Here is a 15,712-nt window from a genome sequence, read left to right on the forward strand (position 1 = left end):
GAATTCAAAGAGTCATAATACTTTCATATACAGAAATCGAGGTTAATCATTGTTCTTTCACTATTTGTGTTTTTACTGCAAATCCTACACCATGGATGTGTGGTTCATCTGTGTCCTTTCATTTCCAGAAGCTAGTGTGCCATGAACTAGTCTCACTAATGTGCTCTTTGCCTTATAATATGGTTTCACTTTAGGCAGCAATGTCTACATCTAATCTAACTGTCTCGTGGGTGGTGAGAGCTGTCCTTTCTGGTCTGTTGCCGTTTAGGTCCAATATGACTATAAAGGGGCCGAACTCACTGCAATGTACTGCAGTTATGGTGTCTTGATTCACATGTCTCATATCCATGTGCTGTTATAAATAGTTCCAGATTCATAATGGGTGGCTGATGACTGTAAAACAAAATAATGCAAATCCTGCCATTTTTATTAAATTCCAAGGCTGGCAGTAGGAGGCTTGAGTGAGGCAGGAAGCTGTTAGTCTGGACCAGCACACTGGCAGCAGGTGTGCGACGGTCACCTTCCTAAGAAATCCCATAACACTTGGGGATCCAGTCCTGCAGTTGCAATTGGACAGGCCTAGTTAGTTTAACCATTGCCCATCTTGTATGGCAAAGGCTGTGGAAAAGGTAGTTGCACTTGGGCCTGGCTGGGAATCTGCACCAAAAAGGTCACTCCAAGTCTGAAGATAAAAACCATGAGATACTATCATCCCACTTACATGGTACTGCCAAAACCCAACCCAGTAAAATTTCCCAATACTGCTTCTGGGTGGTCATCTGAACACTTCAAAATTTATTCTGGAATTCGACTTCTAGTTGTCAGTTTTCCAGTTCTGCTATTGATTTTTGCTTCCATGTGAACAAAACCAGTTTTGAAACATGCTCAGGTTTTCAAGTAATGTCTTGTTTTCAGAGTATTCAATCAATAAGGACTTATTGCACAGTGAAGGAGAAGCAGAAATACTAGACTGTGCTTGAAGCCTTCTACGTGTAACATTTAAGTGAAGAGCAATAATGACTTTGTTGACTGAATCACCAACTGGATCAGCTGTTTCCCAGATGCCGTATTTAACTGGGCTTATAATCCACTTCAGATCTTAACACACAAACACAACAGCGAAAAATGGTTCCGAAATTCGGTTTTCATCCTTCAGAAGAGGTGTCATATGCAAACGTAGTGAATATAATGATAACTACTGGAACATGACATTGCTGTCCTGAGTGAAAGTGAAAAAGATTTGCATGATATGCTGAATGGAATGGACACTCTAATGAGAACAGAATATGGATTGAGAATAAATCGAAGAAAGACGAAAGTAACAGGAAGTAGCATAAATGGTTAAGTAATTCTACTACCTTGGCAGCAAAATAATCAATGATGGACAGAGCAAGGAGGACATCAAAAGCAGACTAGCCCCAGCAAAAAGGCCATTCTTGGCCAAGAGAAGTCAACTAGTATCAAACATAGGCTTTAACTTGAGGCAGAAATTCCTGAGAATGGGTGCTTGGCACACAGCATTGTATGGTAGTGAAACATGGACTGTGGGGAAACTGGAACAGAAGAGGATCAAAGCATCTGAGATGTGGTGCTACAGGCGAATGTTGAAAATTAGGTGGACAAATAAGGTAAGGAATGCAGAGGTGCTGGGCAGAACCACAAAAAGGAATTCGTGGAAAACACTGACTAGGAGAAGGGACAGGATGACAGGACATTGTTAAGACTTCAGGGAATGACTTCCATGGTCTACATCTACACTGATACTCTGCTAGCCACTGAAGAGTGCATGATGGAGGGTACCCTGTACCACTACTAGTCATTTCCTTTCTCGTTCCACTTGCAAACAGAGCGAGGAAAAAACAACTGCCTTAAGCCTTAATTTCTCATACCTTATCTTCATGGTCCTTATTCACAATGTATGTTGGTGGCAGTAGAAACGTTTGGCAGTCAGCTTCAAATGCTGGTTCTCTAAATTTTCTCAATAGTGTTTCTTGAAGCAAATGGTCTTTTAAGGGATTCTTATTTGATTTCCTGACGCAACACTTATGTGTTGTTTGAACCTACTGGTAACAAATCTAGCAGCCCAGATCTGAATTGCTTCAATGTCTTCCGTCAGTCTGCCCTGGTATGGATCGCCAACACTCGAGCAGTAGTCAAGAATAGGTTGGACCAGTGTCCTGTATGTGGTCTCCTTTACATGGGAACCACTCTTTCCTAAAATTCTCCCAATAAAGTGAGGTCAACCGTTTGCCTTCTCTGCCGCAGTTCTCAAATGTTCGTTCCATCTTGTATCACTTTGCAACATTACACCCAGATATTTAAACAACTTCACTGTGTCAAGCTGGACACTAGCAATACTGTATCTGAACATTACAGGTTAGCTTATAGCAATCCTGTCATAAAAAAATTGTATGAGTTTACACTAGGGTGCATGCCTGTATGCACACCTCATCTCATAAGATTTTACATTTCTTCATGCAGGTTGAAAAAGCTTCTATAATAACACCATTATGCAACCAGCGTACTTCACAAAAATATGGTACATCACCGCAATCACACCCCATCTTTGCTAGGAAATATTTGAACTGCCAATGTCCCAAACCATGCGATCTAAATTTTTTAACTGTTTTTACAACAATGTCCATGAAGCCACTTGTTTGGGCACATTTTACCGGCAGATCTGTGCAATGACGGAACACTGTATTTCTGTTATTCACTGCCAGGTACCAACTTCTTTTGCTTGTTCCTATCAAAGCAACTACACCTGAGTTTTAACTAACCATTGCAGGAGCTCCACTTTTCAAGTGAATGAAAGTTTTCCCAACAGGGATCATGTTTGCCAATAGTGTCCCCTAACTAAACAAGAAAATGTGTCATTATTTGTAGCTGTATCATTCATTGGCTCTAAATCAAGAAGTTCCTCCATCAAGTTGAACCCAGCATCAACACCTCTCACAAATATCACAAGCCAGGGAACATCTGTTACATCCATGCAGTCACCCAAAATCAGAGGGAAAAAATACCAAAGCTTTAGTCTTATCTTTCAGTCGCATTTCCACTTTGTTTGCCATTTCTTCAGTACACCTGCAAATTCTTCTCCATGAAAGGGCGGCTGTTTCAAAAACTGGAAAAGTTACTGGACACAAAATTGTTGGAGCAGCAATAAAATACTCTTAACAAATTCTCCATTCTGAAGGGATGTGCTGATTTGGTTATCTCAAGAGATATGTAATACCTCACTCTCAGTGGCCCTTCATTGTGGATGATATGGTTCTCTTCTGTAAATATGTCAAAAAGGAGAGGTAAAGTAGAGTGGGCAAAAGCACTTAATACTTTATAAATAACAGTAGTGTATTCTAGAAATGAAATATGTCTATATAAACATTCGTCTGTCTCTGTTTCCTGTTTTATCTCAAGATATTTGGCCTTACTTCCCTCAAAATCTAAAGTAATTACGAATTTCTCAAGAAGGAACTGAAAATGTTGCTGCAGTTGGTACTTATTCCACGCAAATAAAATAGCATTACAAGGAAGGTCTGTGAGCCAATTTGTGTTTCACTAAAAAGTAATCTTCTTCCCACTGCAGGATTTGACCTATTTTTGTTTTGAAAATCTTAATTCCTCTTCAACCATTTTCTGCTCACTAATTTTGTCTTATCGTGAATGCCAAAGAGACTATGACACCAACAACAATAAGAACACAGAGTAAAGAGGCACATCCAGCCGAGTGCACATTGGTAACAAAAAAAACATGATAGTGGACAATCAGTGAGGCCCGTCATGGGCACCCATGCCTGTGATAGCACACTAGCCTACCGCTGTACTAGACAGCCAACAGGATGTATGTTCCAATTCAGATTATTGTCTGGGCTTAACCCTAAAAATTTCACAGAATCTATTTCCTATATTTCTCAATTTTTTTTACTTAGTTTAATTTACTGTTATTTTGACTGTTTTGTTCTGGACTGGATCACATGTCTTTCTGGGAGGTCAAGGGTTAATCCACTGAGCTGAAACCATGTTTCTAGATAATCTATTGTGCTGATGATGCTCACAGTAATTGTTTTAATTTTTGTTTGTTAGTCTGTGTGTGTGTGTGTGTGTGTGTGTGTGTGTGTGTGTGTGTGTGTGTGTGTGTGTGTGGACGACAATATTTTGCTAGAAAGTTAGTAAACTTTTCTGTGCCTTAAACATGTGTCTTTGTGTTACACATCCAGTCAACTACAGGTTAGTAGTTGCCCTTCTTCATTTTGTTTGTTTCCATCCTGGTATTTCGGTTGTCATAAAATCTGTGCAGAAAATATTAGGTATGCGTTAGTGAAGTCTGCCCCTGATGTGCCTCACTGATCCAAAGAATTATAATAACTTATATCAGTCAATTGCTAAATATGCATTAGTATCTGAAACATAATGTGTTTATCTAAGAAATTATACTGTCTAGTCACTTAATGTGGCCATCTGTCAAGAGCCTGAATAATGACCTTTTGCAGCGCAAAGGTTGCAGGAAGAGAGTCAATGACTCTCTGAAAGGACCAAGAGGGATGTGGAGCCATGCCACCTCCAATGTCATGGCTAGGTGTTGGCAAAGTGTATGCTTTCAAAGTTTCACACCATACACACCAATGACCATCTGTTCAGTGAAGCATAAAACATTATTTATCTGAAAAGGCCACCTGTCACCACTCACTGGTTGTCCAATTGTGGACTGGCATGCAAATTCCAGCCTTCTTTGTTGATAAACAGCAGTGAGCATTGAGCCGGGCACCTGCTGTGGAGGCTCATACATCATTCACTGAATGACCTTTAATGGGACACTATTGATAGCCCCATAGTTCATGGGGGGGGGGGGGGGGGGTCAAGTAGTCAACAGTTGCACATTTACCCACCCGTACACAACTCTGCAGCTATTATTCACTTCTGTAATCTATGCCTAGTAGCACAATTTTGTCATGCTTGGTATACCTGAACCACAATGACACAGGAACAGCTGTTTCGTAAATGCTTCCACCCATGACCCAAAAGCCAATGAACATGCCATTTTGGATATCAAATAAATTGTTCCATTTCCACATTATGACAATGACTGCACTGAATGTAAAATTAGAGAGATTAGAGCGCGCACAGAGGCTTTCAGACAGTCGTTCTTCCCGCTAACCATACGCGACTGGAACAGGAAAGGGAGGTAATGACAGTGGCACGTAAAGTGCCCTCCGCCACACACCGTTGGGTGGCTTGCGGAGTATAAATGTAGATGTAGATGTAGATGTTTATCATGTCCCCAATCATGCTTTATATACCCTCCACTGCTATTGAAGCTCTGTATAAAGGAATGTATAGCCAACCTTTTCCGCTGCGTTTGCCACCATCTGCAGTTCAGGATTGGCCGAATTCATGTCACATGACATTAGCAGCCAGTGTGGGCCCAAGCGTTACATGTGAAGCATAGGAAATTTTGTGTATCTTGGAAGTTTTAAGTAGAGTAATTTCTCAATTCTGTGCTTTTGGCTGTTAGTTTTAAAGCAAAAAGGGAGGAAAACTGCACAGAATTCCTTCCAAAGGGAGAGATGCAACAAGAAGGAAAATACTGGTTGCAATGGGAAAGGTTCCAGGAGCTCAACTTAACCATTCATTTTATTTTATTCTTTTCTGCTCATTTGTATTGTCTCCTTTTTACATTTCTGTTACTTAGGTTCCAATCCTTCTGGGGGAGGGGGGGGGGGGGGGGTCAGAAGAGCTAATAGGATGGTCTAATGGTAATTTAATTACAAAATAGAAATCTTAGAGATACAACTGCCACTGTTAGCACATAAAACAAAAAATAGTGAGTGGTAGCATACAAAGTTATCATGACTGGTAAAAAATTTGATCTGATTGACTGTACAGTATAGTTTAAACTTACATCTGTGATGCTCACAATAATAAATTGTACTTTGTTCCCCACAATATAATGTAAAAAAAGAAAAAAGAAAAATTCACTATGCAAGTGCCGAACCTACACCATTCAGTAACCATGATTACTGTGGCTACCTGGCTGCTAATCTGTATTAATGCAAATACGGTTGTTACTGTTTCCTACAGCCTACTTTTGATCATAGGTCTAGTTTCATTCAAACACATTTTAAAAATATTGTATTCTCTTGTACTTTCGTAATCATTCTCCTAGTGTCTTAGAACAATCTACAGACAAAATTTAATGGGATAGATCTGACAAAAATATAAAGCATGCGTAATCACATAGGCATGTTTATCAGCATATATATATTTGAATCCAATCCTTTATTTGGTATAACAAAAGATACATCGTGCGATTTTTTGTAGCAACAAGTTGCAGGAACAGGAAGCAAGTCAATATAGAGTTTCAATTAGCAATGGATTTTTCCTTGCACTTGTGAACTAATATTGGTTTCCTTTTGTCCTGCTAACAATTGGATAGGACCAATTTAATGCTAATTACGAAAACAGGTGTTGAAACTCAATACCACAAAAAGAACTGCAAAATCTGCTTTCACTATTAATAAAGGATAATGGGGAAAAACTGCATTTCATGCTCATCACAATGAATGCTTTCTGACTCATTTAGCTTAAATTTGTTGAGACTTTTTGTTGCTAAATATCTGACCTGTTCTGTTTGAAGCCACTGACCAGTTTTAGCAATGCATTAGATGGTTGAGTGCACTTCTTTAATATACAGAGCTTAATGTGATGCAGAAGTCAATGTATCACCAGCGGGGCAGTGGGCTCAAAATGACAGCCACTGACAAGTTGGCCGTACTTTCCCTATACATAGCATTAAACACTATTGCTGCTACCTGCCACCTGTTAGTGGTTATTGCACGCTTACATTGAATATAGGTGATCACATTAACGTGACTGGACCGTGTAATTTTATAACCTATACAGCACTAATTACAGTTTTTATCATTTATTGATGCAGAATCAAACTAATTGTGTTTAATTATTATACACTTATTACAATGTACAGGTGCATGAAGCTGATGCGTGCTTGGTGCTAGCTAATAAATACTGCCAGGATCCTGATGCCGAGGATGCTGCTAACATCATGCGAGTTATCTCCATTAAGAACTACTCGGATGATATCCGTGTTATCATCCAGCTAATGCAGTATCACAACAAGGTCAGAATCATTGTAGTACACAAAGGTACAATTTTTCATAATTAAAACTCATTTTATGCTCAAAATATACTTATGTGTTGATTGTTTTATTACTTTTCCCACAAAGAATTATAAAAAGTGGACTTTCTTGTATGCTGCATGAAGATAACTGTAGAAAATAATTCACTGAAAGGAGACTAGTAACATGATGTTTGATATTGGTAACATTAATATAACACAAATTCTTTTCTTTTCTGTCTTGTCTTGTCTTATCCCCCCACCCCCTGCCTCTGCTGAAAGTTCAGTGACTGCAGGGTTTAAAGTGCAGCACTGCTGGAGTCACATTTAAAAGAGAAAACGCTAATCCTAGCTTTCAGAATTATTAGTTCCTTCCTCAAAGAAGACAGGGGGGGTGGGGGGGGGGTAAGTTGGGTAAGGTTACAAAGTAGCAACACATCACTCAGACTCCGGAATGAGAGAGAGATCCACTTATTGTGAGGGCAAAGGAAAATAAATGGCAGCCATTCTGTCTCTTTTCAGTTTTTTTACAAGTGAATTTTTCTGTAGATTTAAAGTCCCTAGTGTTCAAAACTACTAATTCTTTTTACTGACAGCTTAACAAGTTCTGTGCACTAACTTGCTTTGTTGCATTGTCAAAGAAGAATTTTTAGCCTCTTGCAGAAGATAGATAAGAGATATGTATCTTTATCTGTTAGCTTAGTGTTGGATTAAGAGGGGAAACTGAATCCTTTTTTACTCTACTATTTGCTTTTTAGTTCCATTTTACGTGCCTCATACTCATGATTAACATTGTGATACGGAATGTGCGTACTGGACAATTTGGTTACATACAGCACATTTACAGAACTGTAAGTGAAAACTTACTATTGTTCAAGAATTACTTTGTTGTGTAGAAGGAGTTCGAAAAGAGAAATCATTTTAATCTACATTGAAAAGCACATCTGATGTTTGTTAGATATTTTATTTCCATGGACAGTTTTTGAAAGAGTTTTACAGCTGTGCATTTCAGTGCTTTCTGTGCCAAATGTAGATTCATTAGATACAAGTGCAGATCATTTTTCTTTCTTGTAGTGTGTCTGTGAATGTATGTAACTCCCAAATTTTATCAGATTGTTGACAAAAAAAATTATCAGTAATTAAAAAGAGCCCAAATTAGATGTGGAAAATGTAATAGGGACAGAAGAAATACTGAAATATAAAGTTCAAGTTTCAAACTGATTTGAGGTTGGGTTACTCATACTTAGTATGAAGGAGCAACCTGTATTTACTTTCTTGGAGAAGAAAAAGTTCTTAGCCAAGATCGCAATAAATACTGTATTGTGGATGACTGGTTTTGGTAAAGCTCTGTTACCATCATCAAGTTGAGGTTTCAAGTAGCATGGGAGAAAATCAAGAAATGGCTGGTGATGAGTACTGAAAAAGAATAAAAGAAGTTGTCCTCACAGCTGTAAGTAATAATCTACAGAAACTAAAGAAAGGCAGGAAGAAGTGGTTTGACGAAGAATGGAAGGGGGGCTAAAGACAAGATTATGAAATTATGCAAGGAATGGCTACAGGCAAATAAGAATCCTAAAATAGAACTTACTTCTTGGCAGGCACAAAAGCAGGCTAATAAAGTAAATCATAAGAAACAGAAATGATACCTAAACCAACAGATTGACGCAATTCATGGTTTTTACCAAATTAAAATGTTCAGGAATTGCATGATGAAGAATAAGGATGGCGATATGAACCATGCAAGATTTTATCAACAAGCAACAAATATTTTGTCAATCTACCAAACTGCTGTGATCCAGAACGACCAATTAAAGAGTCCAGCAGCAGTCCCAAAACTGACCAGATTCCAGAACTGCCATACAAAGAGGTGCTGTGGAATATCAAAGACCTAACTAATGAGAAGACAACTGGGAGTTACAGAATTCCAGCTGAGATACTAAAATATGGAGGAGAAGCGCTGCATAGATGTTTGTTTCACCTGGTCTGGAAAACTGATACCATGGCAATAGAATAAAAAGAATCATTAATAGCCCCAATACATAAAAAAGAGGCAGGGAATACTTCCAGAACTACCAGGGAATATCACACAGCGTATAAGATTTTATCTTGTTTTTTGCTGAATTGTTTGAAATAATACAGAAAATAAAGTTGGGGATTATCAAAATGACTTTTGAAGACATAGATGCATTACTGATAAATGTATTTGTAATCAGAACAGTAAGTGAAAATATATGGGAATGAAAAAAAAAATTACTTGTTCATCAATTTTATGAAAGCTTATGATTCCCTTCATAGGCAAATCCTGTTGAAAGTAATGATGGACTTGGGATTTCCAACTTAACTGAAAACCTTAGTATTTTATTTATTTGTCCATCTGTAGTCAATCAGGATTGTATGGATGTTGTCAACATAAGTATATACAATAGGTACACATATTTATAATTATCATAACTGGAATTCATGACTATTGTAACATAAAGAAACATTGTTAAACCACTTAATAATTTTGATAATTTTTACATATAACTATATATTTACATCATTACAAGCAATCCTTGACAGTATAAAAACACTTTTCCAAGAGATATTTTTTTAGCAATTTCCTGAAGTTATCTATTTTACTTATGGCTTTGATCGCTTGTGGAAAACTTTTGTACAATTTAACTCCATTATATAACATGCTATTTTGAGGTTTTGATTAGTCTTTCCTATAGAGGTGTAAGTGATGTCTGTGTCTGGTTTCATGTGCATGTATGGAACTGTTTATTGGGAACTGGTCAATGTGTGTTTTTTATGCATATTACTGTCTGCATAATGTATTCACACGGAACTGTCAATATACCCGAAGATTTAAATAACTCCGTGCAATGGGATCTCTTGCTACTTTTCGTTATGATTCGTATGGCCCTTTTTTGCAACGTAAATATTGTTTGTCTGTTCTGCTCTGTTGATCCCAAGAAGGATTGCCATAACTAATTGTAGAGTGGACATACACAAAATATGCAGTTCTGGTACATGAGCTACTGAACATTGAATTTATTATCCTAAGTGCATAGCATGCTGAAGCTATTTGCTTTCCAAGTACCGCAGTGTGCTCATTCCAGTTTAGTTGAGAATAAACATGCATGCCTAAAAATTTTGTTGATGGTACACATTCTGTGTGCTCATCATTAACTTTTAGCTTGGTACTGTTCGGTTTTCTGTTTAAGCGAAAGTTAATACTGTTGATTTTACATTTAGGGTTAATTTATTAGCCTCTATCCAGTGGCATACATGCTTAAGTGTTTCCTCAGCATTTCCATTGAGTGCACTTGGCGACTCAGCTTTGATTAAGATGTGACTGTCATCAGCAAACAGTACTGATTCACCATGTTTGACACTTTCTGGAAAATCGTTGATGTATATTAAAAAGAGGATTGGGCCCAGCACATTTCCTTGGGGGACTCCTATATTGATGTGTTCTGGGTTTGAAATGTATGACAAGTTGTGATTGGAGTTAGTTTGAGTGATCTCCACCTGTTGGACCCTATTTTGTAGGTATGAGTGAAACCACATGTTTGTTACTCCTCTTACTCCTAGTACATTTAGTTTGTTTAGCAGAATTGTGTGGTCTACTGTGTCAAACGCTTTGGTCAAGTAATAGAAGATCCCTGTTATGTGGTCTCCAAGGATAACATTTGAGAAATGAGCTGAATTTGTGCTTTTGCCAGCCTGGAAACCAAATTTCTCTTTACTCACAAGATTGAACTTTGTTAAGTACCCCCTGAGCCTGTTTTCCATTGTGGTCTCTATGACTTTCAAAATGGAAGACAGGAACGAGATTGGTCTGTAATTTTCTATGATTTCTGGGTCACCTTTCTTATATATATATGTAGAATTTTAACGTGCTTTAGTATATATGGGAAGCAACCTGTGGAGAAGGATTCATTGATGATGTGCACTAAAGGGTCATTGATGTTGTCTATGCAGTCCTTCAGTAAGCACACAGGTGATTTCCCTTGCTGCTTTGAATTTATTATTAGCTTTTTCTGTAACTCATGTTGGTACCTTTCAGTTGCTTACAATACATTTCTATAGAACATCTTTCTGTATGTATGATAATAGTTATGAAATGCCGAAACATTACGGTAGTTTTTCATTGAGCTAGGGTGCTTGACAGTTTCAGAGAATTTCCTTATCCCATTGGTTACCCAGGTGCTATTGTTGCATGATTTAGTGATTCTTAGAATTTTAGGAAACACTTCTTCAATTCTGAATTTAAATATTGACATAAACTTTGAAAACTCCCCATTTATAGTAGTTTCTCTGTGCACTTCCTCCCACGTTTCACTGTTAATTAGTGAGGCAAAAAGAGCTCTTTTGGATAAAATCCTATTGTACTTGTGTATTTTAGTGTTATTATCTAATTCTATGCCTAATTTTAATAACTGACTGGAATGGTCTGAAATGCCAAGGTCATCTATGACAATGTCACACCTATCTTTCTCTATGTCCATTAGCATATGGCCAATACTTGATGCTGAATGTCTGGTTATCCTAGTGGCAGTTTTAATTAATGGTGATATACCATAGGCATACATAATATTCAGAAAACTGTTGCATGACATACCTGGGATCATCATGTTAATGTTTAGATCTCCACAAATGATGGTTTGGCTTTGGGGCTGGAAACCATTTCTAATGATTGGGTGATTGGGTTAACAGTTAGTTAAATCACAGTAAGACTCAGTTTTTACAGTTTCTAACACACAATTCAACAAGAACCGATATTTTGATCAGACAGAATGGGCATATTATAAGCGAGACGGAACAGTTCAAGTTCCTAGGAGTTCGGATAGATAGTAAGCTGTTGTGGAAATCCCATGTTCAGGATCTTGTTCAGAAACTAAATGCTGCTTTATTTACCATTAGAACAGTATCTGAAATAAGTGACACTTCAACACAAAAAGTAGTCTACTTCGCATATTTCCATACGCTTATGTTGTATGGTATTATTTTTTGGGCTAATTCTTCTATTTCAAAAAGGGTATTTTTGGCTCAAAAACGGGCTGTTCGAGCTATATGTGGTGTAAGTTCGAGAACCTCTTGTCGACCCCTATTCAATAGTCTGGGAATTCTGACATTGCCCTCACAGTATATATTTTCTTTAATGTCGTTTGTTGTTAGCAATATTAGCTTATTCCCAAGAGTTAGCAGCTTTCACTCAGTTAATACTAGGCAGGAATCCAATCTGCATGTGGAATGCACTTCCTTGACTCTTGTGCAGAAAGGAGTGCAGTATTCTGCTGCATCCATTTTCAATAAGCTACCACAAGAACTCAAAAATCTTAGCAGTACCCCAAACACTTTTAAGTCTAAACTGAAGAACTTCCTCATTGCTCACTCCTATTCTGTCGAGGAGCTCCTGGAAGAGCTAAAAAATTAAGCAAATTCCGGTGTTACATTGTTGATTTTCTTTATTTAAATTTACGACTTGTCACCTGAATATGTTTTTTTTTATATTTCATTTTATCTGTTTCTAATATCGTGTTATAATTTTATGTATTGACTCGTTCCATGACCATGGAGACTTCTCCTTAATTTGGTCCCACGGAACAATAAATAAAAAATAAATAAAACTTTGTAGTGAATGCATCCATGTCACCACTAGAAGCACGATTAATACATAGTACAGTTAGTCTTTGGAATGTGTTTATCCTCACTTAATGCCATAATGTCATATCTAATTTTATACATAATCCCCTCCTTCACTTATATGCCAGATCCACCACATTTCATAGTGTTAATACTGTAATGACAGGCTAGACTGTATGAATTTAGTGCTAAATTTGTTAATTCTGAACTGTTACACCAATGTTCTGTTATTATAACAAGTGAGCTGTCAATAGACTGCAGTTCCACTTCTAATTGTTCCACTTTGTATTTTATACATTGCATATTTTGGTGGAAGACAGAGAAATACTGAGCACTGCTTACCTTATAGACTTTACATTTCTCTTGCTTTGGTCTAAAACATCCTTTTAGTGATGAGGTGTTACAGTTATTCCACTGATTGGTACAATAGCCACTGTTTCTTCTGTTGGATCCTCACATTTTCTTGCTGTTTTTGATGTAGATGATTCTGGCGCTGCCTCTTCTTGTTCAAGTGATGATCGTGGCTGTGCTGATGGTGTGGCTGCGACTGACTTTCTTGATGTGGAGCAGTTATAGTGTTTTCATATTTCCTTGATTGAAGCTGGCTGTATAGCAATTGTATTTCTTGCAACATGGTCGTCTTTCTGTATTAGTTTTGTCAGAATTTTGCCGCTGCATGACTTCCCAGTGCTGTTATATGGTTGAGCATGTTTTATGAACAGGTCTCTTGAGTTGGGAAGCTCAAAGAATGTTACATTTTGGTAATACTTGGCATATTTTATGAAATTGTCTGTTTATTTTTGTAAGCTACAAATTTCTGATTGAGTTGTCCTGCAGATCGTGTCTGTGAGGCATGCTTGTCACTACAATATTCGGTACTTCGAGGTTCAGTAGTGTTGTTTTTAGACACTATGTGCCAAATTTATCCTCATTTTGGTATACATCATTGCTTCCACCCATGATTATGACCATGTCATTCTTAGATAACTTATTTAGTAAGTTACTGTTTTTCATTATCTCGGTCAAAGACACGCTCAGCTTGGTTATTCTTGTGGCTGTAAATGTGAACTGTTTTCATTAATTTTTTCAGCAATTCTCTTGGCATGACTGTCACCAAGTAAAACGACCCATTTTTTGTAGTTCCCTGTTTTAGTGGTTGTACAAAGGTGCACAGATGATAATATAAGCAGGGTTTTGTTAAATGAAACACAATTTTTTTTCTACACATCTAGTTCCATAAGACCAAATAGAGGAGCAAATCTCCAAGATCGTGGAATATGTGAGTACATGAAATTAGAAAACAAAAGTAATAACCGATAAAATAAAATTTTTATGGACCCAAAAAAAGACAAGCCATGAGCTTATGTAAGTGCAGTCAACAATACAACACAGGACTCAGCTTAATTTTCCAAGGAACTCCTTGGCAGAATAGAAGGAGTTACTCATGAGGAAACTCTTCAGTTTCGATTTGAAAGCTTGTGGATTGCTGCTAAGATCTTTGAATTATTGTGGTAGCTTATTGAAAATGGATGCAGCAGTATACTGCACACCTTTCTGCACAAGAGTTAAGGATGTGTGATCCGATTGCAGACTGGATTTCTGCCTATTATTAACTGAGTGAGAGCTGCTAATTCTTGGGAATAAGCTGATACTGTTAACAAGAAATGACAGTAAAGAATATATATATTGAGAGGCTGATGTCAGAATACACAGATTAATGAACAGATAGGTTTGTGAACATACAGCACTTATTGCCTGAACTGCCCATTTCTGAGCCAAATATATCCTTTGAGAAATGGAAGAGTTACCCAAAAACCTAATATCATGCATTATAAGTGAAAGAAAGCAAAGAAGGGAAAGCAGAAAGGTGGAAGGAGTATATAGAGGGTCTATACAAGAGTGATGCACTTGAGGACAATATTATGGAAATGGAAGAGGGTGTAGATGAAGATGAAATGGGAGATACGATACTGCGTGAAGAGTTTGACAGAGCACTGAAAGACCTGAGTCGAAACAAGGCCCTCGGAGTAGACAACATTCCATTGGAACTACTGACGGCCTTGGGAGAGCCAGTCCTGACAAAACTCTACCAGCTGGTGAGCAAGATGTATGAAACAGGCGAAATACCCTCAGACTTCAAGAAGAATATAATAATTCCAATCCCAAAGAAAGCAGGTGTTGACAGATGTGAAAATTACCGAACAATCAGTTTAATAAGCCACAGCTGCAAAGTACTAACACAAATTCTTTACAGACGAATTGAAAAACTAGTAGAAGCCGACCTCGGGGAAGATCAGTTTGGATTCCGTAGAAATACTGGAATACGTGAGGCAATACTGACCTTACGACTTATCGTAGAAGAAAGATTAAGGAAAGGCAAACCTACGTTTCTAGCATTTGTAGACTTAGAGAAAGCTTTTGACAATGTTGACTGGAATACTCTCTTTCAAATTCTAAAGGTGGCAGGGGTAAAATACAGAAACCAGATGGCAGTTATAAGAGTCGAGGGGCATGAGAGGGAAGCAGCGGTTGGGAAGGGAGTGAGACAGGGTTGTAGCCTCTCCCCAATGTTATTCAATCTGTATATTGAGCAAGCAGTAAAGGAAACAAAAGAAAAATTTGGAGTAGGTATTAAAATCCGTGGAGAAGAAATAATAACTTTGAGGTTCGCCGATGACATTGTAATTCTGACAGAGACAGCAAAGGACTTGGAAGAGCAGTTGAACGGAATGGATGGTGTCTTGAAGGGAGGATATAAGATGAACATCAACAAAAGCAAAACGAGGATAATGGAATGTAGTCGAATTAAGTCGGGTGATGCTGAGGGAATTAGATTAGGAAATGAGACACTTAAAGTAGTAAAGGAGTTTTGCTATTTGGGGAGCAAAATAACTGATGATGGTCGAAGTAGAGAGGATATAAAATGTAGACTGGCAATGGCAAGGA

At 37.7% G+C, this 15,712-nt stretch overlaps 1 protein-coding gene across 1 annotated transcript in view; it reads left to right on the forward strand.

Moving 5' to 3' along the window:
• The window catches only part of LOC126168267 (calcium-activated potassium channel slowpoke), a 908,898-nt gene that overhangs the window by 334,914 nt on the left and 558,272 nt on the right, over nt 1–15,712 (forward strand). Inside the window, exon 9 of the mRNA XM_049920542.1 lies at nt 6,983–7,135. Coding sequence (XP_049776499.1) covers nt 6,983–7,135 — 153 coding nt within the window. The remainder of the gene's footprint in view (nt 1–6,982; nt 7,136–15,712) is intronic.

Source organism: Schistocerca cancellata, chromosome 1 (genome assembly GCF_023864275.1).
Source record: "Schistocerca cancellata isolate TAMUIC-IGC-003103 chromosome 1, iqSchCanc2.1, whole genome shotgun sequence".
Classification (NCBI taxonomy): domain Eukaryota; kingdom Metazoa; phylum Arthropoda; class Insecta; order Orthoptera; family Acrididae; genus Schistocerca; species Schistocerca cancellata.